Below are 18,988 nucleotides of genomic sequence, written 5' to 3'. Positions count from 1 at the left end.
TGATTTTATCTTAGCGAGGGTTCTCTGATTCGGTCATTGATACTTTGATTCAGGCACGTAAGCCTGTTACTAGAAAGATTTACCATAAGATATGGCGCAAATATCTTTATTGGTGCGAATCCAAGGGCTACTCATGGAATAAGACTAGGATCCCTAAGATTTTATCTTTTCTCCAAGAAGGTTTGGAGAAAGGGTTATCAGCAAGTTCCTTAAAGGGACAGATTTCTGCTTTATCTATTTTGCTACACAAACATCTGGCAGATATTCCGGATGTTCACTCTTTTTGTCAGGCTCTGACTAGAATCAGGCATGTGTTTAGACCTATTGCTCCTCCTTGGAGTTTGAATTTAGTTCTTAAGGTTCTTCAAGGGGTTCCATTTGAACCTATGCATTCCATAGATATTAAATTGTTATCTTGGAAAGTTTTATTTTTGGTTGCTATTTCTTAAGCTCACAGAGTTTCTGAGCTTTCAGCGTTACAATGTGATTCTCCTTACCTTATTTTTCATTCCGATAAGGTAGTGTTACGTACCAAACCTGGTTTTCTTCCTAAGGTTGTTTCCAACAAAAATATTAATCCGGAAATTATTGTTCCTTCATTGTGTCCTAATCCTTCTTCTAAGAAGGAGCGTCTGTTACATAACTTGGACGTGGTCCGTGCCCTGAAGTTTTACTTGCAGGCGACTAAAGAATTTCATCAATCATCTTCATTATTTGTTGTTTTTTTCTGGAAAACGTAGGGGCCAGAAAGCTACGGCTACCTCTTTCTTTTTGGCTGAAGAGTATCATCCGTTTTGCATATGAGACTGCTGATCAGCAGCCTCCTGAAAGAATTACGGCTCATTCTATCAGGGCTGTGGCCTCCACATGGGCATTTAAAAATGATGCTTCTGTTGAACAGATTTGCAAGGCTGCAACTTGGTCGTCTCTTCACACTTTTTCCAAATTTTCCAAATTTGATACTTTTGCCTCGTCCGAGGCTGTTTTTGGGAGAAAGGTTCTTCAAGCAGTGGTGCCTTCCGTTTAGGTTCCTGTCTTGTCCCTCCCGTTTCATCCGTGTCCTATAGCTTTGGTATTGTATCCCATAAGTAAGGATGAAATCCGTGGACTAGTCATATCTTGTAAAAGAAAAGGAAATTTATGCTTACCTGATAAATGTATTTCTTTTACGATATGACGAGTCCACGGCCCACCCTGTCATTTTCTAAGACAGGTCTTTATTTTTGTTAAACTTCAGTCACCTCTGCACCTTGGCTTTTCCTTTCTCTTCCTAACTTCGGTCGAATGACTGAAGTGGGAGGGAAGGGAGGAGCTATATATACAGCTCTGCTGTGGTGCTCTTTGCCTCCTCCTGCTGACCAGGAGGCGATATCCCATAAGTAAGGATGAAATCAGTGGACTCGTCATTAAGCATAAATTTCCTTGTTATTAAGGACTTGGAGCAAGGACTAAATTGCAGCATCTCTATTTTTGCAGATGAAAGAAAGTTGTGCAAGGTCATTAGCTCAGTGGAGGAAGAAATTGCTTTACAAGGGGATTTACAAAAAATAGAAGAATGGACAGGTGAATGGAAAATGAGATTTCATACTGGAAAATGCAAGGTTCTGTATTTTGGAAGTAAAAATAAGCAGGGAACCTATTATATAAATGGGAATACATCTTGTATAACAGAGGAGGAAAGGGATTTGGGAGTAGTAATAGATAACAAGATAAAGATGGGTGCGGCTTCTAAGGCTAATAAGATACAAGCATGTATTAAAAAAAGGCATTGATGCAATGGAGGAAAGCATCATTATATCGCTATATAAATATTTGGTAAGACCTCACCTTGAGTATGGAGTGTAGTTCTAGGCACCAATCTCAGACTTAGAAAAATTTCGGAGAAGGGCCACAAAACTAATAATGGTAATGGAGAATTTAAGAGAGCTTAGCCAAAGTGGGTCTTTTTTTCTCTAGAAAAAAGGCGCTTGAGAGGTGATATAATTATATATATAAAATAAAATGACTGTGTTTAGTGGTAATAAATAACTAGCTTACATAGCAGGCCAAGGTATTGTCTTTTAACTGGGAAAGTACTCTTTCTTTTAGCAGTCTTTAGCATAAAGAGTTTCTAAATCGTTAACCTTGTCTGTGATTCTACATTTTTCACTATCACAAGGTGAAGACTATACATTGTGCTAAATATTTCTCTTGTAAGGTGTATCCAGTCCACGGATCATCCATTACTTGTGGGATATTCTCCTTCCCAACAGGAAGCTGCAAGAGGATCACCCACAGCAGAGCTGTCTATATAGCTCCTCCCCTAACTGCCACCTCCAGTCATTCTCTTGCAGCTCTCGACAAGCATGGAAGCAGTTAGAGAGATGTGGTGTAATTTAGTTGTTTTTCTTCAATTCAAAAGTTTATTTTTAAATGGTACCGGAGTTGTACTATTTTGGTCTCAGGCAGAAAATAGAAGAAGAGTCTGCCTGTGGTCTCTAATGATCTTAGCAGGTTGTAACTAAGATCCATTGCTGTTCTCAAACATAACTGAAGAGAGAGGTAACTTCAGCTTTGGGAATGACGTGCAGGGTATCCTGCTATGAGGTATGTGCAGTCAAAAGTTTTCTAGAGAAATGTATATGCTAGAAAATGCTGTTGATACCGGATTTATTTAAGGTAAGCCTGATTACAGTGATTTAATAACGACTAGTATCATGCTTACTATTAGAGTTAACACTCTTATTATTTTTTCAAATTACTGAAATATAAAACGTTTGCTGGGAGTGCTTAAACGTTTTTTATATGCTTTTTGGTGATAAAACTTTATTGGGGCCCAGTTTTTCCACATGGCTGGCTAAAATTTGCCTAGGGATAGTTTTGTTAGGCCTCTCACTGTGTAGACAGGAGTGGGAGGGGCCTAATTTCGCGCCTAAATGCGCATTAGCTTTTGCAGACTGAGACATCCAGTTTCCTTGAAAGAGTTCCCTGAATGCTTAGGACCTCTCTGAAGGGTTTTGGTGCTTTCCAAAGTCGTTTGTATGGCAAGGTAGGGCCACAGCAGAGCTGTGGCAGTTTGTTGTGACTGTTAAAAAAACGTCTATTTCGTTTTTTTGATCCGTTTTTGAAACTAAGGGGTTAATCATCCATTTGCAAGTGGGTGCAATGCTCTGTTAGCCTATTATACACACTGTAAAAATTTTGTTTGATTTACTGCTTTTTTCACTGTTTTTCAAATTCTGACCTTTTTTATTTTTTTTAAAGGCACAGTACCGTTTTTATTTTTTGCTTGTTAACTTTCTGTAAAGAGTTTTTCCAAGCTTGCTGGTCTCATTGCTAGTCTGTTTAAACATGACTGACATAGAGGAAACTCCTTGTTCATTATGTTTAGAAGCCATGGTGGAACCCCCTCTTAGAATGTGTACCAAATGTACTGATTTCACTTTAAGTTATAAAGACCATATTCTGTCTTTTTTTAAAAGATTTATCACCAGAGGAATCTGACAAGGGGGAAGTTATTCCAACTAACTCGCCCCACGTGTCAGAACCTTTGACTCCCGCTCAAGGGACTCACGCTCAAGAGGCGCCAAGTACATCTAGCGCGCCCATGGCGTTTACTTTACAAGACATGGCGGCAGTCATGGATAATACACTGTCAGCGGTATTATCCAGACTACCTGGGTTACGAGGAAAGCGAGACAGCTCTGGGGTTAGAAGAAATACAGAGCACTCTGACGCTTTAGTAGCTATGTCTGATACCCCCTCACAATATGCAGAAGCTGAGGAAGGAGAGCTTTTTTTCTGTGGGTGATGTGTCTGACTCAGGGAAGATGATTCAACCTGATTCTGATATGGCAACATTTAAATTTAAGCTTGAACACCTCCACGTGTTACTCAGGGAGGTTTTAGCTACTCTGAATGACTGCGACACCATTGCAGTGCCAGAGAAATTGTGCAGATTGGATAAATACTATGCAGTGCCTGTTTACACTGATGTTTTTCCAATACCTAAAAGGTTTTCAGAAATTATTACTAAGGAATGGGATAGACCAGGTGTACCGTTCTCTCCCCCTCCAATTTTTAAGAAATTGTTTCCAATAGATGCCGCCACACGGCACTTATGGCAAACGGTCCCTAAGGTGGAGGGAGCAGTTTCTACCCTAGCTAAGCGTACTACTATCCCCGTCGAGGACAGTTGTGCTTTCTTGGATCCAATGGATGAAAAGTTAGAGGGTTACCTATTCAACAAGATTTTATTCTACAGCCTCTTGCATGCATTGCCCCAGTCACTGCTGCGGTGGCCTTCTGGTTTGAGTCTCTGGAAGAGGCTTTACAGATGGAGACCCCATTGGACGATATACTTGACAGGCTTAGAGCACTTAAGCTAGCCAATTCATTTGTTTCTGATGCCATTGTTCATTTGACTAAACTAACGGCTAAGAATTCTGTTTTTGCTATTCAGGCGCGTAGGGCGCTATGGCTTAAATCATGGTCAGCTGATGTTACTTCAAAGTCTAAGCTTCTTAATATTCCCTTCAAGGGGCAGACCCTATTCGGGCCTGGTTTGAAGGAGATCATTTCTGATATCACGGGAGGAAAAGGTCATGCCCTCCCTCAGGACAGGTCTAATAAATCAAGGGCCAAACAGACTAATTTTCGTGCCTTTCTAAACTTTAAGACGAGCGCAGCATCAACTTCCTCTAATACAAAACAAGAGGGAACTTTTGCCCAGTCCAAGTCGGTCTGGAGACCTAACCAGGCTTGGAACAAAGGTAAGCAGGCCAAAAACCCTTCTGCTGCCTCTAAGACAGCATGAAGGATTGGCCCCCGATCCGGTAACGGATCTAGTAGGGGTCAGACTTTCTCTCTTAGCCCAGGCTTGGGCAAGAGATGTCGAGGATCCCTGGGCGTTGGAAATTTTATCCCAGGGATATCTTCTGGACTTCAAAGCTTCCCCTCCAAAAGGGAGATTTCACCTTTCACAATTATCTGCAATCAGATAAAAAGAGAGGCATTCTTACATTGCGTTCAAAACCTCCAAGTTATGGGAGTGATCCACCCAGTTCCAAAGGAGAAACAGGGACAAGGCTTCTATTCAAATCTGTTTGTGGTTCCCAAGAAAGAGGGAACCTTCAGACCAATCTTAGATCTCAAGATCCTAAACAAATTTCTCAGGGTCCCATCATTCAAGATGGAGACTATTCGTACTATCCTACCTATGATCCAGGAGTGGATTTAAAGGATGCTTATCTTCACATTCCGATACACAAAGATCATCATCGGTTTCTCAGGTTTTCCTTCCTGGACAGGCATTACCAGTTTGTAGCTCTTCCCTTTGGGTTAGCTACAGCTCCAAGAATCTTTACAAAGGTTCTGGGGTCACTTCTGGCGGTCCTAAGGCCGCGGGGCATAGCAGTGGCCCCTTATTTAGACATTCTGATACAGGCATCAAATTTCCAAATTGCCAAGTCTCATACGGACATAGTTCTGGCATTTCTGAGGTCGCACGGGTGGAAAGTGAATGAAAAGAAGAGTTCTCTATCCCCTCTCACAAGACTTTCCTTTCTGGGAACTCTGATAGATTCTGTAGAAATGAGGATTTACCTGACAGAGACCAGTTTATCAAAACTTCTAAATTCTTGCCGTGTTCTTTATTCTACTTCTCGCCCTTCGGTGGCTCAGTGTATGGCAGTAATCGGCTTAATGGTAGCGGCAATGGACATAGTGCCGTTTGCCCGCCTACATCTCAGACTGCTGCAACTCTGCATGCTCAGTCAGTGGAATGGGGATTACACAGATTTGTCCCCTCTACTAAATCTGGATCAAGAGACTAGGTATTCTCTTCTCTGGTGGCTATCTCGGGTCCATCTGTCCAAAGGTATGACCTTTCGCAGGCCAGATTGGACAATAATAATGACCGATGCCAGCCTTCTAGGCTGGGGTGCAGTCTGGAACTCCCTGAAGGCTCAGGGATCGTGGACTCAGGAGGAGACCCTCCTTCCAATAAACATTCTGGAACTAAGAGCGATATTCAATGCTCTTCAGCATTGACAATGAGGTTCATCAGATTTCAGTCGGACAACATCACGACTGTGGCTTACATCAACCATCAAGGGGGAACAAGGAGTTCCCTAGCGATGTTGGAAGTTTCAAAGATAATTCGTTGGGCAGAGATTCACTCTTGCCACCTATCAGCTATCCATATCCCAGGTGTAGAGAACTGGGAGGCGGATTTTCTAAGTCGACAGACTTTTCATCCGGGGGAGTGGGAACTTCATCCAGAGGTGTTTGCACAATTGGTTCAACGTTGGGGCAAACCAGAACTGGATCTCATGGCGTCTCGCCAGAACGCCAAACTTCCTTGTTACGGATCCAGGTCCAGGGATCCCAAGGCAACGCTGATAGATGCTCTAGCAGCGCCTTGGTCCTTCAACCTGGCTTATGTGTTTCCACCGTTTCCTCTGCTCCCTCGTCTGATTGCCAAAATCAAGCAGGAGAGAGCATCAGTGATTTTGATAGCACCTGCGTGGCCACGCAGGACTTGGTATGCAGATCTGGTGGACATGTCATCCCTTCCACCATGGACTCTGCCTCTGAGACAGGACCTTCTACTTCAGGGTCCTTTCAACCATCCAAATCTAATTTCTCTGAGACTGACTGCCTGGAGATTGAACGCTTGATTTTATCAAAGCGTGGCTTCTCCGAGTCAGTCATTGATACCTTAATTCAGGCACAAAAGCCTGTCACCAGGAAAATCTATCATAAGATATGGCGTAAATATCTTTATTGGTGTGAATCCAAGGGTTACTCATGGAGTAAAGTCAGGATTCCCAGGATATTATCTTTTCTCCAAGAAGGATTGAAAAAAGGATTGTCAGCTAGTTCCTTAAAGGGACAGATTTCTGCTCTGTCTATTCTTTTGCACAAGCGTCTGGCGGATGTTCCAGACGTTCAGGCGTTTTGTCAGGCTTTAGTTAGAATCAAGCCTGTGTTTAAACCAGTTGCTCCGCCATGGAGTTTAAATTTGGTTCTTAAAGTTCTCCAAGGGGTTCCGTTTGAACCTCTTCATTCCATAGATATCAAGCTTTTATCTTGGAAAGTTCTGTTTTTGGTAGCTATTTCCTCGGCTCGTAGAGTTTCCGAGTTATCTGCCTTACAGTGTGATTCCCCTTATCCGATCTTCCATGCAGATAAGGTAGTTTTGCGTACCAAACCTGGGTTTTTACCTAAGGTGGTATCTAATAAGAATATCAATCAAGAGATTGTTGTTCCATCATTATGTCCTAATCCTTCTTCAAAGAAGGAACGTCTATTATACAATCTTGACGTGGTTCGTGCTTTAAAGTTTTATTTACAAGCTACTAAAGATTTTCGTCAAACATCTGCTTTGTTTGTTGTCTACTCTGGACAGAGGAGAGGGCAAAAGGATTCGTCAACTTCTCTTTCGTTTTGGCTAAGAAGTATAATACGCTTAGCTTATGAGACTGCTGGCCAGCAGCCTCCTGAAAGAATTACAGCTCATTCTACTAGAGCTGTGGCTTCCACATGGGCTTTTAAAAATGAGGCTTCTGTTGAACAGATTTGCAAAGCGGCAACTTGGTCTTCGCTTCATACTTTTTCAAAGTTTTATAAATTTGATACTTTTGCTTCTTCGGAGGCTATTTTTGGGAGAAAGGTTTTACAGGCAGTGGTACCTTCCGTTTAAGTACCTGCCTTGTCCCTCCCTTCATCCGTGTACTTTAGCTTTGGTATTGGTATCCCACAAGTAATGGATGATCCGTGGACTGGATACACCTTACAAGAGAAAATAAAATTTATGCTTACCTGATAAATGTATTTCTCTTGTGGTGTATCCAGTCCACGGCCCGCCCTGTCATTTTAAGGCAGGTATATTTTATTTTTAAACTACAGTCACCACTGCACCCTATGGTTTCTCCTTTCTCTTGCTTGTCTTCGGTCGAATGACTGGAGGTGGCAGTTAGGGGAGGAGCTATATAGACAGCTCTGCTGTGGGTGATCCTCTTTAAGCTTCCTGTTGGGAAGGGAATATCCCACAAGTAATGGATGATCCGTGGACTGGATACACCACAAGAGAAATAAATTTATCAGGTAAGCATAAATTATGTTTCTCCTACATTGGTGTATCCGGTCCACGGCTTCATCCTTACTTGTGGGATATTCTCAATCCCTACAGGAAGTGGCAAAGAGAGCACACAGCAGAGCTGTCCATATAGCTCCCCTCAGGCTCCGCCCCCCCAGTCATTCTCTTTGCCGCTCTAACTAGTAGCATCTCCACGGGGGTGGTAAAGAGTATGTGGTGTTAGTTGTAGTTTTTTATTTCTTCTATCAAGAGTTTGTTATTTTAAAATAGTGCCGGCTTGTACTATTTACTCTGCAGCAGAAAGTGATGAAGATTTCTGCTAAGAGGAATATGATTTTAGCACCAGTAACTAAAATCCATGGCTGTTCCCACGCAGGACTGTTGAAACCAGAGAACATCAGTTGGGGGGAACAGTTTGCAGGCTTAACTGCTTCAGGTATGATCAGTCATTTTTCTAACAAGACCATGTAATGCTAGAAGACTGTCAGAAATTCCCTCTGGGATAGGTAAGCCATTTTTCTTAGACTCTGTATAAAATGATAGCTTATATTAAGGGCTCTATGCTGGTTGACACTAATTGTGGGCTTAATCGATTGCTTTTTAGCATGTTTTTTGCTATAAATAAGGTGTTTTTTCAAACTTTAAAACACTTTTGGGGTTTAATTTGCGCCTGGCACTTAGTTAGACACCTAATCTAGTCAGAAAGGCCCCTCCACTCTGGAATGAAGAGGGAGGAGGCCTCATTTTCGCGCCTCAATTGCGCAGTGTTTTTTGCCTAGGCAGTTCATGCAGCTTCACGTGGGGAGTCCAGAGGCTCAGAAAAGGACTCCAGAGAGGCTTATTTGCTACCAAAATAATCCCTAAGGAAGGTAAAGGCCGCAGTGGAAGCTGTGGCATGGTACTGTAATGTGTTAACCGGTTAATAACTGTTATTAGCTCCGGTTTGGGCATTAAGGGGTTAATTGGTCTTAAAATTTGTGTGCAATCTTTTCAAAGCATCAACACACTGTGGTGAAAATTTCATTAAAATCAGATGTTTCAGTAATAAAGTGTGCACTTTTATTATTTAAAGAGACAGTAACGTTTTTGTCAAAAATAATTTTTATTGCATTGAAGTTCTGTTTATGTCTGTCAAACATGTCTGAATCTTCAGATAGCCTATGTTCTGTATGCTTAAAGTCCAAGGTGGTTCCCCCATTAAATTTATGTGTGAAGTGTGCCATAGCGTCCAAGCAGCTTAAGGACCATACAATCACGCTTAAAAATATAGCCCAAGATGATTCTTTAGCTGAAGGTAGTGAAGATAGCTCGCTATCCTCTCCTTCTGTGTCAATACCAGCTATGCCCGCGCATGCGATGCCCAGTACATCTAGCGCACCAATTGTGATTACTATGCAACAGTTAGCGGCAGTAATGGATAATTCTCTTTCAGCATTTTTATCTAAACTGCCAGCTTTTCCTAGGAAGCGTGATTGCTCAGTTTTAAACACAGAAAATGAGCAAGCTGACGCAGAGGATAATTTATCTGTAGTGCCCTCACATCAATCTGACTTGGCGGTGAGGGAGGGCCTGTCTGAGGGAGAAATTTCTGACACAGGAAAAGTTTCTCAGCAGGCAGAGCCTGATGCCATAGCATTTAAATTTAAGCTAGAACACCTCCGCGCCCTACTTAAGGAGGTCCTAGCTACACTTGATGATTGTGATCCTTTGGTGATCCCAGAAAAATTGTGTAAAATGGACAAATTCTTAGAGGTCCCAGTACACACTGATGCATTTCCGATACCTAAGAGGGTGGCAGATATCGTGACTAAGGAGTGGGAGAAGCCAGGTGTACCCTTTGTTCCTCCTATATTTAAGAAAATGTCCCCAAGTGTTGACTCTAGAAGGGACGCGTGGCAGACGGTCCCTAAGGTAGAGGGGGCAGTTTCAACGCTAGCTAAGCGCACAACTATTCCAATAGAAGACAGTTGCGCTTTCAAAGATCCTATGGATAAAAAATTAGAAGGTTTACTTAAGAAAATTTTTGTTCAACAAGGTTTTCTTCTTCAACCAATTTCTTGCATTATTCCTGTAACCACTGCAGCTGCTTTTTGGTTTGAGGAATTGGAAAACTCGCTCCAGAAGGAGACTTCTTATGATGAAGTCATGAATAGAATTCACGCCCTGAAGTTGGCTAATTCTTTCATTACAGATGCCGCTATGCAGTTAGCTAAATTAGCGGCGAAAAATTCTGGCTTCACAATAGTGGCGCGTAGAGCGCTTTGGCTAAAATCGTGGTCGGCGGATGTGTCGTCCAAAACAAAATTGCTTAATATTCCTTTCAAGGGTAAGACCCTATTCGGGCCAGAGTTGAAAGAAATTATTTCAGATATCACTGGGGGAAAGGGCCATGCTCTCCCACAGGATAGACCTTTCAAAGCTAAAAACAAGTCTAATTTTCGTTCCTTTCGCAATTTCAGTAACGGACCGGCTTCTACCTCTACAGCCACTAGGCAAGAGGGTAACGCACCCCAGCCCAAATCAGCATGGAAACCAATGCAAGGCTGGAACAAGGGTAAACAGGCCAAAAAGCCTACTGCTGCTACCAAGACAGCATGAAGGGGTAGCCCCCAATCCGGGACCGGATCTAGTAGGGGGCAGACTTTCTCTCTTTGCTCAGGCCTGGGCAATAGATGTTCCGGACCCCTGGGCATTAGAAATTGTCTCTCAGGGGTATCTTCTAGAATTCAAGGACCTTCCTCCAAGGGGAAGGTTCCACATGTCTCGCTTATCTTTAGACCAGATAAAGAGACAGGCATTCTTACATTGCGTAGAAGACCTTTTAAAAATGGGAGTGATACACCCAGTTCCAACAGCAGAACAAGGACTGGGATTTTACTCAAACCTGTTTGTAGTTCCCAAAAAGGAAGGAACTTTCAGGCCAATTCTGGACTTAAAGATCCTAAACACATTCCTCAGAGTTCCATCATTCAAAATGGAAACCATTCTGACAATTTTACCAATGATCCAGGAGGGTCAATATATGACTACCGTGGACTTAAAGGATGCGTACCTGCATATTCCTATCCACAAAGATCACCATCAGTTCCTGAGGTTCGCATTTCTGGACAAGCATTTCCAGTTCGTGGCTCTTCCCTTCGGATTGGCCACTGCTCCCAGAATTTTCACAAAGGTGCTAGGGTCTCTTCTAGCGGTGCTAAGGCCAAGGGGCATTGCAGTAGCACCTTACCTAGACGACATTCTAATACAAGCGTCGTCCTTTCACAAAGCAAAGGCTCATACAGACATAGTCCTAGCCTTTCTAAGGTCCCACGGGTGGAAGGTGAACATAGAAAAAAGTTCTCTGTCCCCGTTCACAAGGGTTCCCTTCCTGGGAACAATAATAGACTCAGTAGAAATGAAGATCTTTCTGACAGAGGCCAGGAAGCTAAAACTTCTGAACACTTGTCGAGTTCTTCAATCCATTCCTCAACCCTCCATAGCTCAGTGCATGGAGGTAATAGGACTCATGGTTGCAGCAATGGACGTGGTTCCATTTGCTCGAATTCATTTAAAGGGACACTGTACCCAATTTTTTTCTTTTGTGATTCAGATAGAGCATGCAATTTGAAGCAACTTTCTAATGTACTCCTATTATCAAATTTTCTTCATTCTCTTGTTATGTTTATTTGAAAAGCAAGAATTTAAGTTTAGATGCCGGCCCATTTTTGGTGAACAACCTGGGTTGTCCTTGCTGATTGGGCAGCACCAATAAACAATTGCTGTCCATGGTTCTGAACCACAAATTTGCTGGCTCCTCAGCTTAGATGCCTTCTTTTTCAAATAAAGATATCAAGAGAACAAAGAAAAATTGATAATAGAAGTAAATGAGAAAGTTGCTTACAATTGTATGCTCTATCTGAATCACGAAAGAAAACATTTGGGTACAGTGTCCCTTTAAGACCATTGCAACTGTGCATGCTCAAACAGTGGAATGGGGATTATGCAGATTTGTCTCCCCAGATTCAAATGGACCAGAAAACCAGAGACTCACTCCTCTGGTGGTTGTCTCTGGATCACCTGTCTCAGGGAATGAGTTTCTGCAGACCAGAGTGGATCATTGTCACGACCGACGCCAGCCTCCTAGGCTTGGGCGCGGTCTGGGAGTCCCTGAAGGCTCAGGGTCTATGGTCTCGGGAAGAATCTCTTCTCCCGATAAACATTTTGGAATTGAGAGCGATATTCAATGCGTTCCAGGCATGGCCTCAACTAGCGGAGGCCAAATTCATCAGATTTCAGTCGGACAACATGACGACTGTAGCGTACATCAATCATCAGGGGGGAACAAAGAGTTTCCTGGCGATGAGAGAGGTATCCAAAATCATCAAATGGGCAGAGGATCACTCTTGCCATCTATCAGCAATTCACATCCCAGGAGTGGACAACTGGGAAGCGGATTATCTGAGTCGTCATACTTCAGTGGGAACTTCACCCGGAGGTTTTTGCCCAATTAACCCAACTATGGGGCATTCCAGATCTGGATCTGATGGCGTCACGTCAGAACTCCAAAGTTCCACGTTACGGGTCCAGGTCCAGGGATCCCAAGGCGACATTGGTAGATGCCTTAGTAGCGCCTTGGTCGTTCAATCCAGCTTATGTCTTTCCACCGTTTCCCCTTCTCCCCCGGCTAGTAGCCAGGATCAAACAGGAGAAGGCTTCGGTAATTCTGATAGCTCCTGCGTGGCCACGCAGGACTTGGTATGCAGACCTGGTGAATATGTCATCGGTTCCACCATGGAAGCTACCTTTGAGGCAGGACCTTCTAATTCAAGGTCCATTCGAACATCCAAACCTAGTTTCTCTGCAACTGACTGCTTGGAGATTGAACGCTTGATTCTAGCTAAGCGTGGGTTTTCAGAAACGGTTATAGATACCCTGATCCAGGCTAGAAAGCCTGTCACCAGGAATATTTACCATAAGATATGGAGGAAATATCTTTGTTGGTGTGAATCCAAAGGTTACTCATGGAGTAAGATTAGGATTCCAAGGATTCTAGCTTTTCTCCAAGAAGGATTGGAGAAATGTTTGTCAGCTAGTTCCTTAAAAGGACAGATTTCCGCTCTGTCTGTTTTGTTACACAAGCGTCTGGCAGCAATGCCAGATGTTCAGGCGTTTGTACAGGCTTTAGTCAGAATCAAGCCTGTCTATAGACCTGTGGCTCCTCCATGGAGTCTAAATTTAGTTCTTTCAGTTCTTCAAGGGGTTCCGTTTGAACCTCTACATTCCATAGATATCAAGTTACTATCTTGGAAAGTTTTGTTTTTGGTAGCTATTTCTTCTGCTAGAAGAGTTTCTGAATTGTCTGCTTTGCAGTGTAATTCACCTTACCTGGTGTTCCATGCAGATAAGGTTGTTTTACGTACCAAACCTGGTGTTCTTCCAAAAGTGGTTTCCAATAAGAATATTAACCAGGAGATAGTTGTTCCTTCTCTGTGTCCTAATCCAGTTTCTAACAAGGAACGTCTGTTGCACAATCTTGATGTGGTTCGTGCTTTAAAGTTCTATCTAAAAGCAAATAAAGACTTCAGACAAACATCGTCCTTGTTTGTCGTCTATTCTGGCAAGAGGAGAGGTCAAAAGGCGACTGCGACCTCTCTGTCCTTTTGGCTGAAAAGCATCATCCAGTTGGCTTATGAGACTGCTGGAAGGCAGCCCCCTGAACGAATTACAGCTCACTCTACTAGAGCTGTGGCTTCCACATGGGCTTTCAAGAATGAGGCTTCTGTTGAACAGATCTGTAAGGCAGCGACTTGGTCTTCTCTGCATACATTTGCCAAATTTTACAAATTCGATACTTTTGCTTCTTCGGAGGCTATTTTTGGGAGAAAGGTTTTACAAGCAGTGGTGCCTTCCGTTTAGGTTACCTGACTTGTTCCCTCCCTTCATCCGTGTCCTAAAGCTTTGGTATTGGTTCCCACAAGTAAGGATGAAGCCGTGGACCGGATACACCAATGTAGGAGAAAACAGAATTTATGTTTACCTGATAAATTTCTTTCTCCTACGGTGTATCCGGTCCACGGCCCACCCTGGCATTTTAGTCAGGTTTAAATTTATTTTTGTAAACTACAGTCACCACTGCACCCTATGGTTCTCCTTTTTCTCCTAACCGTCGGTCGAATGACTGGGGGGGGCAGAGCCTGAGGGGAGCTATATGGACAGCTCTGCTGTGTGCTCTCTTTGCCACTTCCTGTAGGGATTGAGAATATCCCACAAGTAAGGATGAAGCCGTGGACCGGATACACCGTAGGAGAAAGAAATTTATCAGGTAAACATAAATTCTGTTTTTTCTTCTTAAAGGAAAATACCATCAAGAGATGGTTGTTTCTTCATTGTGTTCAGATCCTGCTAACTCTAGGTAGCGGATATTAAGTAATTGAGTGATTATAGTAAACGCTTTAAAGTTCTATCTCCAAAAATCTATAGATTTCAGTCAAACTTCTAGTTTGTTTTTTCACTACTAAGTCTAGTAAGGGGCAGAAAACTACTAAGGTAGCATTTGCCTATAAGAAGGGATTCAACACTTTCTTGACGGTTGGAAGGTCACCTTTCTAAGAGCATTACAGCTCTTTCTTCAAGAGCAATAGCAACATTGTGGATTTTTGAAAGATTTTGCATTTTTGGAGCAGATTTGCAAAGCTGCAATGTCTTATCGGCATACTTTTTTTTCTGAGTTTATCCCTTGAGGTTTTTAACAAGCAGCTTTTGGCAGCAAAGTTCTTCAGGCCGCAGTGTCGACTAAATAAGAAATGCCAGTAAAATTGTTCCACCCTTTCCGTAACATAGACCATCGGCTTGGGTATTAATCCCATATGTTATGGAGGACTGTGGACCATCATAATTTTATGAAAGAAAACTAAATGTATGCTTACCTGATAAATTATTTTCTTTTGTAATGATGATGATGATCCACAGGCCCCGCCTGTTTCAATTCTTGGGCGACAGCTCTGATAACTCTATAAACCCTGCTTTGCCTTTCCTACCTTTCCTTCCTATTCTCTACTTGACTATACATAAAACTAAGAGCGGTGGGAGGGTTTTAAAGCTCTTGTATGTGTTCTTGACCTCCTCCTAGTGGCAAGAAATATATCTCATATTATGGAAGACTGTGAACCATCATCATTCCTAAAGAAAATAATTTATCAGGTAAGCATAAATTTTGTTTTTCGAATAACAAGAATAGAGTAATGTGCTAGAGCTGTTAGTGTTATAAAAATTTTTTTGTCACACTTTGCCATTTTTTATTCAGTGTGTTGTTGTCTTTTTATGATTAGGTAGAACGTTAGTATACTGCTATTTCTCTCAGGTATGGTTTTAATTATCTAAAAAATGTTATTCTTGTTAATTCATTATTTCACTATTCTGTAGCTAAATCATAATACTGTCTTTGAGAGCATTCCTCTCAATATTTTGAAGGTGTTTCCTGCTTAGTGTGATGCAGTGATGGTTAAGACTTAGGTTTTATAGTAAGGAAACTAATATTTTGAGAGAGAAAAATAATTTAACTTTTATCCTACTGTTTTTATTGTGTAACAACACTTTATGTCATTATACAATGCTTTTTTATGTTTTTTTGCAGGTCAAATACATGTGGATAATAGATTAAGGGATATTGAATCCAAACTAAATAACGGAGAAGAGGTAGAAGGAGGTGTTCTTACATGTCTTCTGCGCAGTAAAGAGCTATCACTAGAAGAGATTTATGCCAACTCTACAGAACTTCTTCTTGCTGGAGTTGATACGGTAACATGCACCTTTATGTTTAAAAAAAAAAAAAGGGAAACCTATTTCTTCATTGCAAAATATATATTTAAAAAGGAATCAATTGTATGGCTTTGTTCATATTAGAACTGTATTTGCAATCCTATTGATCTATTGATATTATCTCTGATAAAATCTCAGCAGGTGCTATCTTTGGTATACCTGGCATAATAAAATTTTTCCTTCTATAATTTGGTAGTCTATTTTAATACAATATAAAAGCAGACAATAATGGAGCTAAAGGTATAGTTTAACCCAAATTTATCTCATCAATTTTGGTATCTCTCTATTTATGTTTATGCACATAGGTTAGCCAGACTCAAACCACATCACTTGGTCTCATTAAACTCTTAATAGAATAGTACATACATTTTTGGTTGTATTTTTGTTGTTAACATGTAGTATTACTAGAGTGCTGGATAATTGAGTGGCACTCCTAGTACTGCAAGGGTTTATATGAAACCGAGTTAATTTCTCCTATATGCCTTTTGTTGGCCAGGCATTCTTCTTTAATCTTGCCATTGACTGGTTGGCTGCAGTAAATATTTTTATGAACTAGTATTCACTAGAAGCATGTGACCAAGAAGGAATCTTTAAATGCACATAAATTAATTACATATTTGAAAAGAAACATATTTGCAATATACATGTATTGGCAAAAATGCTTCTAGTAAAAGTTATCACTGTTTAAGTGTTGGCATTTTTTTTCTGCAAGTGCATGTGAAGCATAGCTAGATATTCCCAATATACCAGCGTTTTAGATACTACAGCTGCTCAGATTGCCAGTGGGGCTTGTTTTATGTCTGCAATTAACAAATTGAGTCAATACCATATAGTACAAGCACCTTAGTCTCTCTGAAAATGCTGGTGCATGGTGCATACTTTAATACAATGTTGAAACAGCTATAGCTTTTATTCAAAGCATTTTTGCTAATACATGTATATTACAAAAATGATTCTATTCAACACTTAAAGTGAATGTAAAGTTTCACAAATGAGTGCCCGGTTTTTAAAAATACTATTAAAGAAGCACTTTGATTCATGAAATTTTATATTTCACCGGTTTTGTTAAAATACTTACCTTTCGTTCTTGCAAGCCGGAGCAGTGATTCCCCTGCCTGCCGCTCGTCATTCATACGTCGGCAATGACGAATCCGGCTTCCTCCAATCACGGCTTCCCCCCCAGAGCAAACATTGCCTCAGGCCACGTCGTGATTGAAGGAAGCCGGATTCGTCATTGCTGACGTATGAAGAGACGAGCGGCGGGCGGGAGGAATCGCTGCTCCGGCTTGCAAGAAGGAAAGGTAAGTATTTTAACAAAACCGGTGAAATGTAAAGTTTCATGAATGAAAGTGCCCCTGTTTTCAATAGTATTTTTAAAAACCGGGCACTCATTCGTGAAACTTTACATTCATTTTAAATACATGTGGATTCCAATTTTGCCTGGAATGTCCCTTTAATTAGTATAGAGAGTTGAGTGCTTAGATAGTAGGGCATAGGATGGTTGTGGGAAAAGAATATAGAAAGAGGTTAGAATGTTTATTATTTAAGGAAGGAATTGCATGATCAATTGAAATCTTATGTGTATGCAATGTGAAAATATGAACATTGTAACTTTATCAGTTATCACTAAACTCCACAAAGCATTTTTGTTTGTATTATGAAAGGTACAAAAAGACTTTCCAAAGTGTCCTTCCAGACAAATATCAGATTATTAATATATGTAAAAAATAAAACAATCTGATTACAAACTGGTTTAGAAACTGCAGCCACCAGCCATTAAGAGTGTAGCTATCTTTTATAAGGTGAAGCTAATTTTTTAATTTCATAGTTTATTCCACGTCTTCTCTCAATTTTGTTGCTAAATTGCATATGTAGCAACAAAAACTCACATTTCTTTCCAATGGCATGGAAAGTCCACTAATCCATTCTAATTACTAGTGGGAATTCAACTCCTGGCCACCAGGAGGAGGCAAAGAACACCCCAGCAAAGCTGTTAAGTATCACTCCCACTTTCCATAAACCCCCAGTCATTCTTTGCCTTGTTCATCAGGATGGATGTGCGAAGATGGTGTCTGAAGATATTTAATCCTTTAATGGGTACTTTTTCCTGCAAACAAGGATTTGGGGCTATGATGTGTCCATGTAAATCTCTATAGTAAGAGTAAAAGTGGCTTTTAGCAGTTGGAAGACGGCAAGGTAGTCCTTGCTTAACTTCTTGCTTTATAGAAAACCAGGGTTGGTTACTCTGCTTTTTCTTGTACTTCAGGTCCCTGTCAGGATGAAGATTGATCCAGTCAGACCTGGAGTAGGTGAGAAGAATGAAGACTTCTAACTGTGAGTCCCTGTATCCCTTGCCCCCATGACTGAGTACTCTTAATGTGGCATTACTGTGGGTAGGGGACTCTTTCATATTTTAATTGCTGGGTATCTCCCTAGTGGGGGTGGGCAACGAGGGAGGGTGATTATGAGCACTTTGTAGGGTGTTGCTTCTGTTGCAAGCTTTTTAACATCGGTGCCTATACTCTCCCTCTTAGCGGCTATGACTCCATTTCTTATTCAATGTATGATCGGAGGTCTCCGCCTGCTTGTGTATATGTTTTACTTTTATTTAGAGCTACAGCTTTGAGCATGTAGGACCGGGCTAATATTAGCATAGATTGTCACACATTCTTTCTATTGCAGGCTTATCATTACGCCATTTTAATATCAAAGGGCTGCTGCTATCTGTATTCAATGTGTTTGCCTCAGCTGAGGCTACTTTTGGGAGGAAAATCCTTCAAGCGGTGGTGCCTTCTGGTAAGGTGTGCCTGTCTTGTTCTCCCTCCCTTCCATTCTGTGTCCTCTAACATGGGTATTGGTTCCTACTAGTAATTAGAATGGATTTGTGGACTCTTCATGCCATTGGAAAGAAAACAAAATTTATGCTTACCTGATAAATTATTTTCTTTCCTGGCATTGAGAGTCCATGACCCGCCCTCATTTCTGAAACCTCAGGCACCTCTATACCTTTGTGTTCTTTTTTTTTTTCTATATTCCTTCGGCTGAATGACTGGAGGTTTTTGGGAAGTGGGAGGGATGCTTAAAAGCTTTGCTGGGGTGTTCTTTGCC

General features: G+C 41.4%; 1 protein-coding gene across 1 annotated transcript in view; it reads left to right on the top strand.

Moving 5' to 3' along the window:
• Positions 1 to 18,988, top strand: part of LOC128645254 (cytochrome P450 27C1) — a 570,060-nt gene that overhangs the window by 249,369 nt on the left and 301,703 nt on the right. Inside the window, exon 5 of the mRNA XM_053698100.1 lies at positions 15,696 to 15,859. Coding sequence (XP_053554075.1) covers positions 15,696 to 15,859 — 164 coding nt within the window. The remainder of the gene's footprint in view (positions 1 to 15,695; positions 15,860 to 18,988) is intronic.

The sequence above is a fragment of the Bombina bombina genome, chromosome 1 (assembly GCF_027579735.1).
Source record: "Bombina bombina isolate aBomBom1 chromosome 1, aBomBom1.pri, whole genome shotgun sequence".
In the NCBI taxonomy this organism is placed as follows: domain Eukaryota; kingdom Metazoa; phylum Chordata; class Amphibia; order Anura; family Bombinatoridae; genus Bombina; species Bombina bombina.
This window is presented reverse-complemented; position numbering and strand designations above follow the sequence as displayed.